Source organism: Entelurus aequoreus, linkage group LG12 (assembly GCF_033978785.1).
Source record: "Entelurus aequoreus isolate RoL-2023_Sb linkage group LG12, RoL_Eaeq_v1.1, whole genome shotgun sequence".
Taxonomy (NCBI): Eukaryota; Metazoa; Chordata; class Actinopteri; order Syngnathiformes; family Syngnathidae; genus Entelurus; species Entelurus aequoreus.
The window spans coordinates 17716720-17738595 of record NC_084742.1 but is presented as its reverse complement, the minus strand read 5'-3'; the positions used below and the strand labels follow the sequence as shown (position 1 = coordinate 17738595).

At 37.9% G+C, this 21876-nt stretch overlaps 1 protein-coding gene across 2 annotated transcripts in view; it reads left to right on the top strand.

Moving 5' to 3' along the window:
* The window catches only part of cacna1c (calcium channel, voltage-dependent, L type, alpha 1C subunit), a 280549-nt gene that overhangs the window by 61802 nt on the left and 196871 nt on the right, over positions 1-21876 (top strand). For both annotated transcript variants that reach the window (XM_062064918.1, XM_062064917.1), the window contains exon 2: positions 13551-13956. In XM_062064918.1, the coding sequence (XP_061920902.1) occupies positions 13551-13956 (406 nt within the window). The remainder of the gene's footprint in view (positions 1-13550; positions 13957-21876) is intronic.

Genomic DNA, 21876 nt, shown 5'->3' with positions numbered 1-21876 from the left:
TTACTAGAGTCCAGCAGTGAAAACAGTCCTTGATGGGGGTGGAAGGAGTCTCTGCAGATTTTCTGAGCCTTGGTCAGGCAGCGGCTTTTTGCGATTTCCTGAATAGGAGGAAGAGGAGTCCTGATGATCTTTTCCACCGTCCTCACCACTCTCTGCAGAGACTTCCAGTCTGAGGCACTGCAGGCTCCAGTTCAGACAGATATGCAAAGGATATGACTGTATACCTGTGAAATTAGCTAAAAAAAGCTAGCATTCTAACATCACCATGTTAACATGCTAAAGTTAGCATGTGTGACCCACCCATAATGTGTCACATTTTTGGTGTTGATTTATTTATTTTATTTTATGGTTTGAATTCGTTTTTGGAGCTGTCATTCCACATTTATTACTATTCGCATTGGTCAGTAGGGGGCAGTAGGGCGTTTCTTCCCAATTGAATGCGATCACCTGCAGACCGGAAGCTTCTCGTCATTCTGATGAGAGCGACCAGTCTGTAAACATCTGAGACGTTCTGTGTGATTTTTCCTCCTGTATAACAGGTTAGTTTTGGTGAATCAACTCACTGAATAATATCCATGTGATCTTTATAAGTTTAAGTACACATTCTGATGGTGGAGCCTAACTCTGAAGTGTTTGTGAGTTGTAGTTTGTATTTGTGAATGAATCCAGTGCACAGCTGCAGTAATCAATACAAAATGGCGACGTGAGTGCGCAATGTTTGTATAGGAACTTCTGATCCTAATTCAGACTCCCAAATTAGAGCTCCCATTTTCTTATTGATTTTATAATGTATAGTTGTGTAATGTGTGTGTTCTGAAAGAGGTTTTACATGCTATTTTGTTGTGTTTAGACATGGTTATATAAGTTAAGCTCTCAGGAATGGTCAATGAACATTTCAAATACAGTAACTTAAAGCTGCTATTATAAGAAGAAGAATATGAAGAAAAGTAAAGTATTTAAATGAATGTTGCTAAATTGTGCATTAAGTTAAAGGTGAATATTCCTGAGAAAGACAAGACAGTGAAATAATGTCTAATTGGGCACTATATTGTATGTTTTGGAGTGATGATGTGGATATGTAAAAAATATATGGCAAAGGCATACAGTATTGTTACGGTAATTATAACTCCAGTGATACAGTAACGGTTTAATGATAGTTTATTGAGTGTTTTGATGAACATAGAGGTGAAGATAAAGTAAAATACATTGACATGATAATACAAAGTGACAAAATATATGGGAAATGAAGTGAATTGTGGATTTATAATTTCTGTTAATAAATTCTGATGAGAGCGACCAGTCTGTAAACATCTGAAACGTTCTGTGTGATTTTTCCTCCTGTATAACAGGACATTATTATCTGACTGCTTGTCCTGGCTACCTGGGACCTGCAGCACATGTAGCATTGACCAAGTATCAGTTAAATGCAAAAGAGTTTCTCACCCCTTCATCAAAGTGCTGGCACTCGCAACTTTCTTTGTTGACCCACATTTTGACTGTGGTGAATGAATTTTCTGAAAGTACGAATAAATAATAACAAACTGAATATTTTCATTTAGCAAAATAATAAAAAAAAACTAAATACAGTTTTCAACATTGCGAGAGCCCTCTAGACTCAAAACCACACCCACGACTCTCACATTTACACTCCTCAAGGCGGGACTGGATGCTGCCTGAGGCTGAGCCTATAAGAGGCCATGATATTGAACGTTGCACACTGATTGGTTTGGTCTCATCTTGTGGCCAATACTACTGTTGTAGTGAACATTTTACTTCATTCAGACATGTTTGTGCTTGGAAATTCGTTATTTAGGACCAACATACATAGCATATGTTGTAAAAAATCCACGATGTAGTGAAGCCACAAACTTTGACTGTAATTGCAAAAAAACATGGCATGGCTAAACCATTTTAGCGCAGCTCTAAATAAAAGTGCCAAGTATTGTTTTTTTTATTAGTAGTTAATTGATTCAGAAGGAATTGTTTGACCTATTTTCCCAAAATACTTTAGTTCAGACAATGTAAAAAAAATATGCACATTTTACGTATCGAGACTCGATATCGGACCAGGTCTGAGGCCAAAGATGTTGATGGTTACATCACTACTGTCACACTTATGGTGGCTATTACAGTGCAGTAATGTAAATAGATTAACTGTATCACTGTTTTTTTTACAGTAACATTTTGCCAACTGAGTTGTCATTTTCTACCGTAAAATTGTGAAAATTGTTTTTCACAGGTTATTTTATTTTGTGACAGTCTTAATTAGATTTTGTAGTCATAATATTATTTTCAACTCAGTCAGTCATTGACTATCTTAACGAATAGTACTAATCAAACTGTAAAGTGTACACATATTCAGTAGCTCTAATTTAGCCATCAACTTTTAAATTCAGCTTAAGATATTTTAGGCATGTTCTTACTAAAAACAAAGATGACTAATTCATTCTTAAATATATATTTATATTTTATATCACTTTATAAAATAAAAATAACACTTAAAAAAAACATAGTATCATTTTTTTTATGTAAAAAGGGACATTTACAACAGCAGTAATAAAAACAGACAGCATTACACCAAAACTATCTAACGCCCTCAAAAAGAAACAAACATTTTGTGATGATGTGTTTAAAAAGCTGCACAGTGGTATATTATTGATTGTCGAATTCCCCTGGTATTTATAGCAATCTAATCAATGCATACAGTTGTATTATTGATTAGTTCGTAACTTTTTAGCTGTCTAAAAGATTATATGTTTAATCTTTTATGATACCGGCGCATTGGTGCCTAATGCTGTGTGTTTGCGTGTGCGTGCGTGCTTGTGTGTGTGTGCATGCGTGCGTGCGTGTTTGTGTGCGTGCCTGTGTGTGCGGGTGTGTGTGTGTGTGTGCTCTGGCAATGCTTACTTAATGGGGACATCGCTCTGTTTACACAGTCACCTTTAGGGGACCTCTGACGGTATGGGGACAAAAAAACAGGTCCCCTAAAGGGAAACCTTTGTAAATGATAATCAGATCCATTCTGAAGACTCCTAAGTGATTTTTAAGCTTTGGCCCATAAAACATGTTTACTGGTTAGTTTGAGTGTGAGACATTTGCACAGCAGCCCCCTCATCAAGCTGTAGCTGGTACATTTAAGTGGTGAAACTTCCTAGCTGTAGTGCTGTATTCTGAGGATCATGTCATATTTAATTTGAACTTTTTTTTCTTTCTTTTTTTAATGGTCCTCAGTAGTCACGTTCAAATTTGTGTGAATTATGCAAAATTATTTAAATTTGGTCCCCATGAACCATATTAACTCTTTTTCCCCAGGGTCCCCAGTAAGAATGATCAGCACATTACTTCATCAATCCAGAGATTTAAAGATGTGTATGAGCTAACTGGGCAGTGGCCATTTTACCAATTTTTTTTATGCCTCCACAACCTGTAGAAAGGGTGGTCCCCACAAGTGAGGTTTGTTGTTGTGCTTTTTTATATCGCACTGCAAATTTACGCTGCTTTAAAAAGTGCTTGAATTGATTTAAAATGATAGTTACATCAATTTTCCATAGAACTTCGTCCTACACTTGTCAGCTAGCTAGCCAGGTACAAGCTAACTATCTTACGCATCATTCAGATGTCCAACATTACCCCAATTTAAATGCTCCCGTATTACAGATGTAGTGTCAATAAAACAAGATCTGATTTGCAAAATGAGCAAGGCATTCATGTTTTTAACAAGAAAAAGAGAAAATGTTCCATATTAAACATGTTGTTCGTTGGAGTGGCCGCGCTGACTTGCATCGTTCTTGAAAAACATGAGTGACGATATTTGTTAATAATTATTAATAATTATTGTTATAAATACAGTGGTACCTCAACTTACGAGTATCCTAATTCAGTAGTAATCGAGATACGAGCCGTCTCACAGCTTTTTGTTATGCTTTTAATTGCAGGCATACTTTTTCAATCTCTGATGATGTAATATGTATAACAGGGCTGTGCCGTTGGGGCAATAAAGAGCTAATATATTATTACATGTTGTGCCGGCTTCATTTACACAAGAAACAAGCATAGGTTTTGATTAAACAGTTGATGTGCGCCTTTGAGCGCTGCTCAGAGATCGACATCCTGCCCTCCAACCATCAGAACTAAGAAAGTTAGTATGAAGGAGGAGAAGCAGACGGCCAAATCAGAGAAACTTTCCTGTTACCAGCTGACGTGGCGCGCCAAGCTCCACTGTAGAGTCAGTCTGCATCACTCAAGCTGCAAACAATGAACATTTATCTATTAAAATATTGAGAAGCTGCAGAAGCTGTGTATGATTTTTTGTGTGTCTAGTCCTGACCGACAAACTGGATGGTGGAACATTAGCTTTGTTGACAGACAAACATGTCGCTTGTTGTGTTGTGACTTCTCCTGGACGTCCCTTAAAGACGTCAGACATTGGGTTGCCAGATTCCATAGAGCAGGGGTGTAAAACGTACGGCCCGCGAACATGTTTTATCCGGCCCGCAAGATAAAATTTGCAAAGTATAAAAATTAGCTGACATTTTTGAATAAAAGAAACTGCTGTTCTAAATGTGTCCACTGGATGTCGCAATAGCACATCTTTGGATTCCCTGACGTCAGAGGGGGCGGAGCTATTTATGTGTCAACACTTCTGTGTCTGGACACTACGTACTTATGTTCATACTCAAATAAATGCTTTTGATTATCTGTACATTTCTTTGTATATACTTATAACTAGGAGGCATATTTGACTGATGAGCATAATCACATCATTTCTTCAGAAAGTATAAATGACCACATATGAAGATAGACTATTAACCGCAATATGTCAGTGTAAAAAACAACAACATTTTTACATTTTCAGAATGTGTTTCGTCTATTTTTAAACACAAAAAACAATCTGAAGTTGTCTTTATTTTTAAGTGATCATGCCATGATTTCACTTGGGAATAGATTTTCCTCCATGTGGCCCCTGAGCTAAAATGAGTTTAACACCCCTGCCATAGAGAAACGCGTGGTTCAGTCCTTGTCATTTCCGTTCCGCACAGGGCTTGAAGCCTGGGCGTCCACATGAGAGGCGAGCGTGCAGACTACTGAGCTAAAAGCCCGGGCTGGCCTTCAGGATCCAGCATTGCTCTTAAAGTTGTCGAGGAGAGATGTTCGCTAACGTACACATGGCCCAACCACACTGGCTGGCCTCCATTACACTCACCCCCCTAAACCTCACTCTCATCCGGGTCACGGCACCACTGTAACCCACCTGGTTAGGTCCGTTGCCTGATCGTCTGCATTAGGGGCGAGCGTGCTGACTACCGAGCTAAAAGACTGGGTTGTGAGTGAGGTTTACTCATGTACACTGCTTGCCTCCATTACACACGCACCAATCCTATGTCAATAAGTAGCTTATAATAAGGGACGTGCAGACTTGACAACGCTGGATGGAGAGTCAGCGAAGGGGACACGCATTGGTCCACTCCCCAAGATAAAAGCCAGACAATATTAATCCATTACTACATAAAACTGTAGTTGTTTGTTGTACATACTGATTTTCCAATATTATTTATGATCCAAAAGTTTGTTTTACTTTTTAAAAGGCATTTTAAATGTTAAAATTGTGGCGTTTTGGGACAGCCAAGCACGCATTAAACTGATTTAAATTGAATTTAATGGGCAAGCTGATTTGAGATACAAGTGTTCTGAGTTACAAGCTCGGTCTCGGAACACAATGTGCTCGCAAGTGGCGGTAGTACTGTAGATCAGTGGTCCCCAACCTTTTTGTCGCTGCGGACCGGTCAACGCTTGAAAATTTGTCCCACGGACCCGAGGGGTTATGGTATTTTATTTTTATTAATTTTTTTGTCATAAAGAAATACAATCATGTGTGCTTACGGACTGTATCCCTGCAGACTGTATTGATCTATATTGATATATAATGTATATCCCCTCACCTTCCAGGTGGTGAACAAGGGGATGGGTCAAATGCAGAGGACACATTTCACCACACCTAGTGTGTGTGTGACAATCATTGGTACTTTAACTTTAACTTTATATTGCGTTTTTTATGTTGATTTAATAAAATAATAATAAAATAAAATAAAATAAATTAATTTTATTTTTCATTTTATTTCTTGTGTGGCCCGGTACCAATCGGTCCACGGCCCGGTGGTTGGGGACCACTGCTGTAGATGACATCATGGCGCTGTTGTAGTCTGAATGGATAGAATGAGTTCAGTCAGCGTAATTCGCAGCAGGATGTCAAGTATGTGTCTGTCTTTATGTTTATCATAGTACTGTACATGGTCGCCAAGGCAACCCTCAACTTCCATTTGAAGGACTTATTGAAAGTCTTTGAAAATGCTGAGGAATGAGGAGAGGATGGAAAAGTTCCACGCTTAGTTTCCACCGTCAAAGAGGAAGCGAGCGCAATGGCTGACCTCCATCAAATTGTGATGCGTTCATGGACCTGTCCTGTGGCTCAGACGGGAAGTGCACATTTTTAAAAGTGTCGTAAATAAAATGGTAAAAAACACACATAATAACCTGTTTTTAGGATCAACGGTTAGCATTGTGTGTCTCCAATGCTTCAGTGCAGCAGACCTTGACAAGGACGCGGATTCCATTCACGTTCTCGAGAACGTGTGCAATTACTTTAGCGGAAGCCACTCCGGGCTGAGAGCGCCGCCATTCATACATCATATGCACGCCGCCATGTGCCCTTTGTCGGCGGACGTAAAGGGCGGTGGAGAGAGATAGAGCAGGAAGACGCAGCAAACGGGGAGAGACTGTAACATGCTAACGTTGCTAATGTTGCTGTTTAACTGTTAAAAATTTCACCTTGGTAACCTACTTGACATTATGGACACATTTCTCATTTAAGGTGAATATTTGGAGAAAAATACTAGCTGCGCAGGAAGTTGTACAAATAAGGAGTTTCCTCCCTTTTTGCAGATGCTATCTTTTTTTATGTGCTACAACGATGTTAGCATGATGCTGTTGCTAAGTAGCTAAAAGTGCAGGTAGAGAGACAGGCTGCTATCTGGGTTACTCTGGCCTCACATCTCTCCGCTGCAGATGAATATTAATAAGTAGTTATTAATATCAGCTGCCTGCACTATGTGTGAGTGTGTGTGTGTGTGTGTGTGCGTGTGTGTGCGTGTGTGTGTGTGTGTGTGTGTGTGTGTGTGTGTGTGTATAAGGTCGGCACGAAGGCGCCGCGTGAACAAGCCCTCCTCAACATAAGCACCACTTGATTTGTTATATGTTTGAATTATGTATTTATTACATCTGATTTTTATATAATATATTACATGACTGTTTTGATTTAATTATTGAATTACATTTAATGAAAAATAATATGGATGAAAAATCTACTTTATGCTTCATTTATATAAATACATAAATATAATCTATTATATATGAAATTAGGGGTGTCGAGCCAATATTGATATCGGAATTTGGTCCAGTATCCGCAAAAAAAAAAAGGTATCGGATTATTTCGGCTTGCTTGTAAAATGTCTAATATAAGCATTCTGATACAAGCAGTCAAGTTTACCAGATTAAAAAAGGTAAACATGGTAAGCTATAGGAGCTAGCAGACACACAACAGCTAAGCACACAATAGCACACAAGCTAGACATACTGTATGTAATGTCCTTCATTGAACAATATTGCAGTCTTAACTGCACATTTTTCAATACAAACAAGTATCAAATAATGATAGTTGCATATTACTTACACATACAACGTCTCCAAGGCAGAAGTGTATTAGAAAGTGTCCAGTAGCAAACGTGTCCGTATCATTCAACTTACTGCATCATGAGCCTAACGTCATGAATTATTGTGGCCAGTAGTTTTTGTTTTTTTTGATTGATTGAGACTTTTATTTGTAGGTTGCACAGTGAAGTACATATTGACAACTAAATGGTAACACCCAAATAAGTTTTTCAACTTGTTTAAGTCGGGGTCCACTTAAATTGATTCACGATACAGATATATACTATCATATATACTATCATCATAATACAGTCATCACACAAGATAATCACATTGAATTATTTACATTATTTACAATCAGGGGTGTGGGGGGGGGTAGGATATGGACAGCAAGTAGTGGACATAGAGAGAGAGAGAGAAGAGAGAGAGAGAGAGAGAGAGAGAGAGAGATAATCTATTTGTACCAAGAAAATAACATAAATACTTTTTAATCAACCATTTTAATTAGTTAAAACAATATCAAAGGAAATGTAATTGAAAAAAATATGCTCATGTATTCTGAACTTGTTTTTAAGCCTAAATAATAAGTCAAATCAATCAATCAATCAATCAATCAATCAATGTTTATTTATATAGCCCTAAATCACAAAATAAGTAGCTAGAGAAGTATTCTCTCAATAGTAAAAAAAAAAAAAAAGTCCTGAATCCCAAAAAGTAAACACTTTTCTTGTTCTATTTCTGAAATTTCCTGAATGTTTAAACAAAATCTACCCATTACATTCTGAGCTGTTGCTAACTAACTAACTAAATAACTAACTAACTAACCCAAGTGAACACATATTATAAGGTAACAAAGTGCAGGCCATGTGAGCATCCTAGTCCAGACCCTGCTTTTTCCGGTCTACCCATGGCTTGAATTTGGGTTCACCCGAATGCGAGACGAGCGAGCTAGACAGCGAGTTAAAAGCCTGAGCTGTCATTGTGGCGCAAGCTTTAAAAGTGTCAGGGAATAGAATGACGTTTACAAACCTACACACGGCACAACCTCACTGGCTGGCCTCTGTTAGACATCATCTGCACCTCCTGCATGATGTCTTATGAATAAATCCAGGTGTCGATTGTGCTGCTAACCTCGCTCACATCACTTAATGCACTTCATTGTTGACGGGACAGAAAATGTCTCATTTTGCATTCATGGACACCGGCATTTATTTATTCATTGTATGAATGTAGGAAATTGCTGCTTTGTCCATTTGAAGAAATGTCCTGCTGGCTTGAACATCCATTCTTGTCGCTTTAAAGTGTGCGTGCTGTCCTCGTGTGCACAGTTGTGTGTCACTGCTTAGGAGGTTGTGTGCTCCAGCAGAGTTTGCCACATCCTAGTTGGCCCGCTTGCAAGTTCCACGTTGCTGGACGCTAATTAGTGCAGACATGACAGAGAACCGCTTTTCTTCTTCTTCTTCTTTTGTGTGTACGCCTGCAAGATGGCATATAAACTGCATAAAAATATTTTCAGCGTTAAAAGTAGTCTTCATGGTGACAATGATAATGACAGCATGTCATGTAACGCACAGAGGAAGTGGCAATCACGCTTTGCTTGCCAAAACCTCAAAGAACTGTCGTCTCCGTCAGGCTTATTAGTCTTATTGATATTCTATTTGGTGATGGAAGCACAGATTTGGCCGATTGGACTATTTTTTGTGGCGATAAAAGACCTCCACCAAGGTGAAAGGAACAGTTCTATTTCATACAGTATCATCTCCTTTTATCCTTGAAGATACTAGGGTTATCAAAAGTATGGATACTTCGATACCAAGTTCATAACAACACGCAAAAAATACATACAATAAATTCATTAAGCAAAACATGTTCAAAAATCACTTCATATTCTTTACTGCTCGCTATTGTTACCATATCTGAGTTATTATATGGGGAAACAACTACAAATGTGTGCTTCATTTACTAACGGTGTTACAAAAAAGATCAGTTAGAATAATACATAATGTTGGATATAGAGAACATACAAACCCTTTATTTATTGAATCAAAAATATTGAAATTCAACAATTTGGTACATTTGCAAACAGCTAAAATGATGTACAAAGCAAACTATAACCTGCTACCCAAGAATGTACCACAATTCTTCTCAACAAAAGAGGAGAAATATAACCTTAGAGGAAAATCAAATGTAACGCATTGGTATGCTCGTACAACACTTAAAACCTTTAGCATATCTGTATGTGGAATTAAATTATGGAATGGATTAACCAAAGAAATCCAACAAAGCACCAATATGATTCAGTTTAAAAGACTGTTCAAACTACAAGTGTTCACAAAGTACACAGAACAATAATTACGGTATGATGAACATCTTGAGCCCTTTTTTTTTTTTTCTTTTGAGATAAATATTATTGATGTATTTAATATTTGTTTACTTACTATAGTATATTATTCATCTATTATTTATTTGTTCACTGTTCTGTTACAGAGAACAAGGAAATGGGATAAAATTGCTATGGAATGAAAAGGGGTAGGATTAAATAAGATCTGCTTCTTCCTACTCCTATATGTAGAGGTACATATTCAGAGTGACAGGTGTATCTTGCGTGTTTATTTTTGTAATTAAATACAAGCGGTCACAAAAGTGTTCACAGTGCGAGTGAGAGGGGAGATCCGCCACCACAAGCCCATGGAGTATGCATTATCACAGTGTGTTGAAGCCAACCTTTACTACTTCCATAACTGCTAAGAAAACACAGCTTAGGGTTTCCTCTCTAATATTCTGTCGTTCGGCAACACTTTGAAAACCACTGCTTTATTTATTTTACCAGGAATGCAACGTGCGTTGAACGCACTTCTTGTTTATGGCCCAATGGAGAAATACAACAAACAAATAAAGAAATAGTTCCAAAAAGCATATACCGTAAAGAGGAAACTCTAAAATGTTGATACTTAAAAGGAATAAGAACATAAAGATTGTTCTTTAGATACAAGTGAAACTCCAAAAATATGAATATCATGCAAAAGTGTATTCATGTCAGCAATTCAACTTTAAATGTGAAACCAATATGTGACATAAAGTCATTACAAAGTGAAATATTTCCAGCCTTTATTATTTTAAATAAATTTGATGATCATGCTTTTACAGTTTTTGAAACTCCCAAATTTTCTGAGATTTTTCATAAACTGCAAAGCATGATCATCAAAATTAGATCAAAAGAAGGCTTGAAATATCCTGAGTTGCATGTTATGAATCTGCCATATATTAGTTTCACATTGTAAATCTTAATGCTGGAAAAAACAAACATATGCACTATATTCAAATTGTTTTAGTTTCTCCTGTGTATGTTTTAGGCTTTTTATTAGCTTAATTCATTACAAAGGACATGATGATGTCACACTACCACCATAATGAAATCATTTTAATACAAATGTTGTATGTTATATATACTTGAAGGCTCCATGCCACTGCTGTTCTTTTTAGATTGTAAAATAGTTGACTATTGTTGTTATTTATGATCGTATTTATAAGCACACAATTGTTTGTTTTGATATGCTGGGAACACTGCTGTTCTTTTTGTGAGAGTATACTGTAGTTATCTCTTGGCAGTTGATACTGATATTTAAATTATGTTGTTGCACACTGATCTTAAATACTTGACGCTTTCAAGCACTTTTCTATAAAGCAGCGAGAATCGTGGAAATAAATAGGTTTTGGTATCAACTACTGAAATTCTGGTATTGTGGTAACTAGATACTATATAGTCAGGACGGTCCCTCCCTATGCGCAGATCAGGTGCTGGGCGTAGAACCTCGTGCTCCATGGGGGGTCCTGTTTTGCATTAAGAGTTGTGCATGTAAAATGTTACTTAGTGAATGACAGGATAGGTCAAATAAAATTTTAGAACACACTTAGTCCAAGTCCCTTCCTTCCACGGTACTGATACAAATCGAAACACAAATTTCCCTATAGTATACTCACCGTCCCCCATAGTGCACATGGGTTAATGCTGGGTTCAAATCCCAGTCAAATTTACAAATTTACATCTTAATTGTGGTATTTTTATTTTATTTATTTTGCACAAAAAAAACAAAAAAAAAATTCTTTCCCATCAATTTTTTTGAGTACAAAACATGCATCAAAAATAAATTCAAGTTTGATTAAAAAAGTCAAAAATGTTTTTTACATAAATAAAAACACATTTTTTAAATGCAATTCTGCTTAGGGCTAGGACCCACCCTTTTTATCATCAATATCTGCTCATTATTTACTGAATAGAGTACCAGAATTTAAGACTGTATTGCAATAAAAAAAGAAAAAAGAAATAAAAAACCTAATAAAATAAGACTGTCTTCCTTTGCCAGTGTCTCACAGGTTTACTAAGTATTTTAAAAATCTTCTGTTTAACTTTTTACTTGACGCTGCTAATACACGTACAAACTGCACCAAGAAAAACACAACAACTTTTACAAATGTATGTGTGTGTGTGGCCATGATACTTCAGAATACAGTATCTGACTTTATGTTAGATGACTTCTCCCTTTTTTGGGGGCGGCGTCCATAGTAAAGCGCAAACTATTCTAAAACCTCCTGCATATTATGCATTTCATCTTCAGTAATGATATCCGAATTGTTTTAAATACAGTATTGTGAAAGTATTATCTTAAAGCTGTGACCACCAGATTCCCATCAGAATGTAAAGACTTCTTCCTTGACCTTTGCCCCACCGCTCCTCAAAGTCTTGCCAAAATCCCCCACATACATTTTAGCGTAACACCGCTAATAAACTAACAAACGGCCACAGTGAAAACACTTTAATCAATGTATGTTTGCGGCCATGACACTTGAGTGTGATATCATCTGACTCCCGTCTTGATCGTTGATTAGATAACAGCTGCAGTGACTTTGGCTTCACTTCCACTATTATCTACTCCACTGATAATTATCAGGTGTTACATCTTAATGTTTGAAAATAACATCAAATGAGAAAAAAAGTGCTGAATTCTTATATTGAGTAAGCAAATACTAAAAGGTCGGAGATGCACGGTTCTCCTCAAATTGTACAGCGTAATCTGCAGCAGGATGAGCACATTTGTGCAATCCCAGCTCGGTGTCATAGTGAGCGGATGTTATAAGTGTGTTTAATCTGGCTAAGCAGGCAGCTTGAAGGATGTGCTCTCTTTTGGGATTTTAATTCACTCTCCTCTTTGTGGGAGTGTAATCTGTTCGAGATTATTGTAATACCGTCTCTTACTTGCCACTCGTGTTGCAGAATTGTTGTTCTTGAATGGTGCTATCTGCTACTTGCTGAGAGAGAACAGCTTTTAATGTGCGCAAAGTGCTACATGTGTGTGGATGAGTGGGGTTGAATGTGACTTGTGTCCAAAGGGTCTTCGCTTTGACTCCCGCTGTGCTGCAATGTATGCTTTTTTAGAGGTGTGAATCTTTGGGCACCTAACAATTTGATCCGATTCCGATTCATGGGGTTACGATTTGATTCAGAACCAATTCTCGATTCAACATGATTCTTGATTCAAACCGATTCTCGCAATGTATTATTTGGTATAATAATCATAATGAAACTTTTTCAAAATAGGTTACAGGTTGGTTGCATGGACATGGCCTAAAAACGTATTTTTGAAAAATTGCTTCTTTTAAAAAAAAAAAAAAAAAAAGTCAATTCAATTATGAATCGATTTAGAATCAGGATGAATAAGAATCACCATGTGAATCGATTTTTTTGGGCACCCCTAATGTTTATGTGTTCACATCTATCATGTTAACAGCACCAAAAGTATCAGGGCAGTATTCATGTACTCACTAAAACCCTCATCTTTGTACTGCAGGCTCCGACTACTCTCCTCCGCCCCCCCTTGATCGCCTGCCGCCCCCAGCCCAGGCCAATGAGCACAGCGGGGACCACGATGGAGGCGGGGTCAACCGCGGCGTGGTGGGCCTGGCCCCCGAGCACATCGCCACGCCGGGTGCCGCCCTGAGCTGGCAGGCCGCCATTGACGCGGCGCGCCAGGCCAAGATGATGGGCAACGCGGCCTCGACCGGAGGGGCGGGGCTGGTGTCGGGAGGAGGCGGGCCCATCTCCACGGCCAGCTCCACGCAAAGGAAGAGGCAGCACTACAGCTCCAAGCCCAAGAAACAGACCACCACCACAGCCACGCGACCCCCCAGGGCCCTGCTTTGCCTCACGCTCAAGAACCCCATAAGACGGGCCTGCATCAGCATCGTGGAATGGAAGTATCCTTTCTTTGTCTCATGTTCAAACTTAATAGAGCATTAGCTGTTGCCATGGTGATAGATGCTATTTAGTGAAGCTCCACAACCGTTAGCAAAAACAACATCAAGTCAAAGTAATCATCAGGTGATGTAAGACAATGGGAACATACCACTTTTGGTTCTGGAGTACGAGGGGTGGGTGAGTAAAATTACAACAGCAAACAATGTCATTCCTCCAGTCCAGGGGTCGGCAACCCGCGGCTCTTCAGCGTCACCCTAGAGCAGTGGTTCTTAATCTGGGTTCGATCGAACCCTATGGGTTCGGTGAGTCGGCCTCAGGGGTTCGGCAGAGCCTCCGCCGCAGCGGTCAAGACACACCAGACTCATGAATTGATTAACGTGGACCCCGACTTAATTAAACAAGTTGAAAAACTTATTCGGGTGTTACCATTTAGTGGTCAATTGTACGGAATATGTACTGTACTGTGCAATCTACTAATAAAAGTTTAATTCAATCAATCAATCAGTCGTGTAAATAAAAAACTTCTCCCTATTAGCGTATCTGTACTGTAAAGTTAAAATTTGAATGACAATAAGAAAGAAGTCTAAGTATTATGGATACCTCCAAACAATGTTCCCTCTAATTTTCCATCTGATATGCAATTGTGTAATTTGTTGTGAGTTCATGCACTGTGTTGGTTTTGTTCTTTGAACAAGGTGATGTTCATGCACGGTTCATTTTGTGCACTAGTAAAAAAAACATATAACTTTGTCTTGAATTTGAAAAAAATTAAAATAAATACATTTATTTTTCACTAAAGAAGGGTTCGGTGAATGTGCATATGAAACTGGTGGGGTTCGGTACCTCCAACAAGGTTAAAAACCACTGCCCTAGAGGTTTTTCAAAAATGTGTATGGAAGCTCAACAAATATAAAGCTAAAAACAACCACTTTAATGTGGTGTTGGAAAGAGAGGAGGGCTTTTTTCTCCTTCCACAATGTAAATTCGAAGTTGTGGAGCTTATCAGCAACTACTGTGAAAGCTGTCTGATTCCAAGCAATACAAGTCATCAGTATAAGGCAGTGGTCCTCAACCACCGGGCCGTGGCCCGGTACCGGTCCGTGGACCGATTGGTTCTGGAGTACGAGGTCGCACAAGAAGTTAAATTTTTTTTTTTTTTTTTAATTAAATCCACATAAAAAACACAATATATACATTATATATCAATATAAATCAATACAGTCTGCAGGGATTTTCAAGCATTGACCGGTCCGCAAGTACAAAAAGGTTGGGGACCACTGCTATAAGGTAATACACCAACATCTATATGTGTGTGTACGTGTGTGTGTATATAAATTAGGGCTGGGCGATATATCGAGTTTGTAAGATATATCGATATATTTTTAAACAAGATATTGATTAAGAAAATATCGTAATATCGATATAATTTATTTCACGTTAAAATTACCAAACGCCGCTTATTTGTTGTGTTTCTTGTGTTCCCCGCTCCCCCTCCATGGGCTACTAAACCCCTCCCCTTCCTCCTTCCAAGACGTGCTTGCACGTATAACAACATCCATGATTGGTTGGTTGTTTACTATGATGAGTCACGATTGGTTAGGGACAGGCCAATCAGAGGCAAGATAGAGTGGGTCATTGAACCAGGAAGGGAAATCACAAAGTGCCTGCTGCAAATGTATTTTTTTTAATCTGAGTTGGATACATTTTGTATTATTTGCACAGCTATGTTATTTATTTTACGTAGAAATAATATTTTTCTATTTTATTTCTGTTATGTAATTCTGTACTACTTAAAGAGTTTATTTTCTGTGCTGTTAATACCTAACCTGACTCTCGGCAGATCCTTGTGAACTACAAGGACACTTGCATCGCATCTCATAAGCTTGACAACACACTGTGTCCAATATTTTCACAAAGATAAAATAAGTCATATTTTTGGTTCATTTAATAGTTAAAACCAATTTACATTATTGCAATCAGTTGATAAAACATTGTCCTTTACAATTATAAAAGCTTTTTACAAAAATCTACTACACTGCTTGCAGTGTAGTAGATTTTGTGTGTATTATATGGGTAGATCCTGCTGAAATCCTATGTATTGAATGAATAGAGAATCCTTTTGAATCGGGAAAAAATCATTTTTGAATCGAGAATCGTGTTGAATTGAAAAAAAAATCGATTTTGAATCGTATCGTGACCCCAAGAATCGATATTGAATCGAATCGTGGGACACCCAAAGATTCACAGCCCAAGTTAACACCCATCTTGACTAACTGGGTTAACAAAAGTGCCACTGACTGTTTACAGTACAGTTGTCATTCACTTCAATTTCACTGAATATCACTCAAAAATTAATATCTTTATATGTATACTTTCACCAAAAATATATCGATATATATATCGAGTTTAAGTACAAATATATCGAGATATACTTTTTCGTCCATATCGCCCAGCTCTAATATAAATATGAGGTAGATCACATCTTGGTCATTTAAAAAGTAGCACGCCTGCTGAAAAAGTGTGGGCACCCCTGGTTTACATGTACAATTTTCTCCGATGCTGCCACAGAAAGACTAATGTTTTCCAAAGTTGCAAAAATGTGTAGAATAAATATAAAATGTCCACATTTCTGTCAACGAAGATTTGAGTCAGCCTGCGATACACTTTTCTTTCAGCACGGCGTAGGGGCAGGCAGGTGGCTTTTGCAAACAAAACAAGTACATGTGCAAGCGGATATTCTCAAACATGAACAACATCAAATCCAAATACAGCAGACGCCTTACATATAAGAGTTTGCAGTGTAATATAACTAATATATACACTTACATCATGTGTTGCTTTAATTATAAGATTTATATAAGGCTCTTAATTTTTTGCTGCTCCTGACAGATTAAATATTTGTATTTTTGGTCCAATATGGCTCTTTGAACATTTTGGGTTGCCGACCCCTGCTCTAGTCAAACCAAAAGTTTGTGAGTAGCATTGTTGCGTTTGTTTGTCCACTTCCTGCTTTGTGTAAGACAACAGGACTGTACCATTGTTTTGTTGTAGGCATGGGTGACCAGCCGTATCATGACTCAGACCATACATTTTAAATTGAAAAAAAATTAGAGCACTGCTCTTGTGTTTGTTTGTCCACTTCCTAATTGATGCAAGATGATGTAAGACCGCAGGACTGTACCATTGTTTATTCTAGTCAGGGAGAAGTGTTCTAGTACGACTGAGGCGACAAAAAGTGAAGCTAAATTCCTTTTAGCGGAAATGAAAACATGGTAGCGAAACGTTGTTGTTGTTGCTTGGCCACTTCCTGGTTCATGCACGAAGACGTAAGAAAGACCACAGGAAAATACCATTGTTTCGTTGTAGGTAGTGGAGAACAGTTATGTCATGACAGTGAGAAGAGACCATGAATTTTTCGAACACAAGTGGAAAAAAATCATAACCAAAAATTGCTGCTGTTGTTTGTTTGTTTGGCCACTTCCTGATTGATGCAAGATGATGTAAGACCACACGACTATACCATTTTTGATTCTATTCAGAGGGGAAACAGTTCTATCATGATTCAAGCGACATAAAGAGACAATTCATTGTTTCAACCAAAGTGGGGGAAATGATAGTGCAGTGTTGTTGTTTGCCCACTTGTTGTTTATACAAGATGATGCAAGACCACAGCACTGCACCTCTTAATTTCAGTCAGGGGAGTGCAGTTCTCGCAAGCCTGAGGCATCAAAAAGTGAAGATAATTTCCCCTATTGTAAATGAAACAAATGGTAGATAAAGATTGTTGTTGTTTGGCCACTTCTTTGTTCATGCAAAAGAGGTCAAACCGTTTCTTAATTTGTCAGAACACACTATACAAAACAAAATGTTTGTAAAGCTAAATGTAGCTTGTTTTTTTTTTACATTAGCCTACTTCTGTGGCTAAGATGGTACAGCAGCCATCCAGAAACTTGTGGGTTCCTGCTACAAATCCAGTTTCCGCCATTCTAGTCCCTGAGATTGTGTCCTTAGGCAAGACCCTTCACCCACCTTACTCCCAGTGCTGAGCACACTGATGTATGAATGTAAATACATGTTTGGTGGTGATCGGAGAACTTGTAAGCGCAAATTGGCAGCCACGTTTTGGCCAGTCTACCCCAGGGCAGCTGTGGCTACAAATGTAGCTTACCACCATGTCTATTACTATTATTATTGTTATTATTATTAAATGTAGCTAACCACAATTATTAGTATTGTCAAATGTAGCTTACCATCATTACTAGTAATATTATTAAATGTAGTTTACCACCATCAATATGTTTTTTTTATTTATTATTATCATTTATCGGACATGCTGTAATGAAACAACTGTAATTATGTGATGCATTACATTGTATCGTATGCATGTTCGAAATAAACTGAAACAGAACTGAAACTAATGTAGGTTACCACCATCATTGATGTTATTATTAATATTACGGTTATCATTATTAAATGTAGGTTACTACCATCAATGTGTATTAATATTATTGTCATTAAATGTAGCTTACCACCATTATTAGTATTATTATTAAATGTAACTTACCACCATTATTAGTATTATCATTCACTGTAGCTTACCACTATCAAAGTGTTTATTATTATCATTAAATGTAGCTTACCACCATCCTAGTGTTTATTATTATCAGCAAATGTAGCTTACTACCATTATTAGTGTTATCATTGAATGTTGCTTACCACCATCAAAGTGTTTATTATTATCATTAAATGTAGCTTACCACCATCATGGTATTTATAATTATTATTACTTACCACCATACATGTGTTTATTATTATTATTATTATCATCATAATTAAATGTTGCTTACCACCAATAACGTGTTTATTAGTATTATCATTAAATGTAGCTTACAACCATCAAAGTGTTTATACTTATTATTAAATGTAGCTTACCACCATCAATGTGAATGTGTAGTGAATAAATGATGGCTTGTCAGTGTCACAAGTTTTAAGTCACGAGAAAAAAAAAAACATATTAATTGAATCCATTATAATTATTATTATTTCTTGACTAATGTAGAGCAACAGAATACAGTCAGGACTCTACCATTTATGAGCATTTATATCTAAATGTTGCATCAAACTCTAATAATAATTTCTTCCACCTGTCTATTACGTTGGATAAAAAAAATGGGTTAAGTAGGTTGTGTTTGATCGTGCAAACAAACAATATATTCAAAATCCTCTTCAAAATGTGATATTTATTGATACGACACAAACAAGACAGGAAGCACAATGAGAGTAAAATGGAGAGGAGGACTTTAAAATAAAGTTACAAGGAGAAATTTGACTCCCTGGTGGCTCCTTAATCAAACCTTCTGCCCTCTGGCTTTCAATATATGTGAGCTTCCTCCTCCTCTTCCTCTCGCTTTCATCCTGAGCTCTTTTTGTTTACTCACATGCTCGGATTAAAGAGGATGCTTCATTCTCGTCACACTCTTGCCGCGTTCATCCCTCCTCCCGAGGGTCCTCCTACGCTCCATCCATCCATCCTGCATCCTCCCAATGTCTCGACAATAGCCTTTATCCATGCACCCCTTTCTTTGCCTGCACTGTTAGCTGAATTGCATAACAACGTAGATGATGGATGGAGGTGTTGTCAAAGGACATAGCCCCACGTGCGTCCGTATAGTGCCAAGGTTAACATTTATTTAATTATTTTGGCGGGGGAAAAAGACTTTAACCTATGGGGTGTTAATAGATTGACGTTAATTTTACTCTTTGATAAGCGAGCACATGATTACCCACATTCATTTTGCCAACAAATAGGATATGAGACGCAATAAATCTCCGAAATTACACCCAATTTTAGAGGTCAGTTTGAATTGGACGCCCTTCATAACTTTGTGTGTGAGTGGGTGTATCCCTAAAAATCTTCCACTGTTGCCATGACAACTCATAATTCTCTCAACAGGTCGACAGGGCAATCAATCACTCACACACACACACACACACACACACACACACACACACACACACACACACACACACACACACACACACACACACACACACACACACACACACACACACACACACACACACACACACACACACACACACACACACACACACACACTCCCATGGAGGCAACTGAAACGTTGCATCACTGGCAGCTACTTAGCGACAAAATATTAGGAACAGCTCTAGATTTGATACGTGCAGTTTTCAATGTAATAATATGACAAATTGAAGCGAAAATGTTGAACAGTCCTGCTACATGATTCTAACCAGTTCTTTGCTTTTCACATGATTTTTAATGTAAACAATGCTAACAGCTAGCACGCTAACAGCTAGCATTCAAGCCACCTGCAAAGATACATTTTAATATCATGAAAACATCTCTGACTACATGACACTCAGCATCAAGGGTTGGAATTGGGGGTTAAATCACCAACATTTATTCCCGGGCGCGGCTACTGCTGCTGCTCACTGCTCCCCTCACTTCCCAGGGGGTGATCAAGGGTGATGGGTAAAATGCAGAGACTAATTTCACCAAACATAGTGTGTGTGTGTGACTATCATTGGTACTTTAACTTTAACTTAATAGATGATTGCTGAATGGCAAAATCTCAATGTGATATGCAACATGCTAAAACGCTAAAGTTATCACTTTGCAAGATGACGCTAAGTAACAAAAGTACAGTGACTTAATGTCATGTCATGCGTATGTATGCAGTTTAATATGAGGATATTGGACAGAGTGGCAACGGACTAACACTTAGCATGCTAGCACTTTGCACCAAGTACAGAAAGCGACAAGGCTGTTCTTGGGTTCCTCCATCACGCCATTCCCATTTAGACATGAGTATATTTGCTAAAATGTTATCAAGCAAACAGTTTGCATGCTAATTACCAAAAGAGCCAAGACAAATACAGTGTACCTACATTACGCCGTGCATATGTATGCGTTTTGACTTGAGTGAAGTAGCTCACATGTTTACAGTTAGCATGCTAGCACCTAGCACGATGACTGTAAGTACTGTTCTTTGTTTTTTTTATATGATTACAATTCATGATATGGTTGAAAGAGCTAAAATGCTAACTTGAAATTGTCAAAATTACTTTAATGTGTGACTTTTTGTTTGTAAACATGCTTTGTGAGTGTCTGCATTTCCTGGTAATGCAGGCCCATAATTATCATAATAATTGATACCAAACTATCCAAAATGAACCTCATTCTTTAATTTAATAATAATAATTTCTTAATGACAAAAAAATGCATTGCATCTTGTTGCATTGGCCCTGTGTACCTACTGAAGTGTCCAGTGAGTTCATAGTCTATTTTCTGCAGCTCAAACAAACGTTATTTTAGTGTTTCTATAGCTGCATAGGTCATAACTGCTAAATTACCCCTCAAAATGTGTCATTAAAGTCCCAGATGCCTCCTATACAGTACAGTTGCATCTGCCAAGTCCAAATTAGCATTGTTTTGTGCTATTTCATCCAAAAATCTCCTGTATTCCATCCATCCATCCATTTTCTTCCGCTTGTCCCTGATAAAACTACTCTCAAATTTACTTCCTCCCCCCCGATCTCTAAACATTGCAGCAGCCTTTAGATTTATTATTGTGTTGATAAAAACTGACCCCGAGGCTTAAAAAAAAAAAAAGGGAAAATTATGGGTCAGGAGCCAGCCTGTGTTTTATCTGGCCCACGCACGTCTGCAGTGTTTCTAATGAGGCCGCGGCACGAGGACCAGTGATTAAGTTTGATGCATTTTGCCAGCAGCCTTACTGAATGATCTTTGCGGCTGCCGATGTTAAAAGGTCACGCGTTAATCCAAACATAAACAACACGCTGGACGAGACATATCTGTCTCTGCCTGGAGGCTGCTGCTAAAAGTCTATTTATTTCTTGTCCTGTCATCAGTCTGTGTC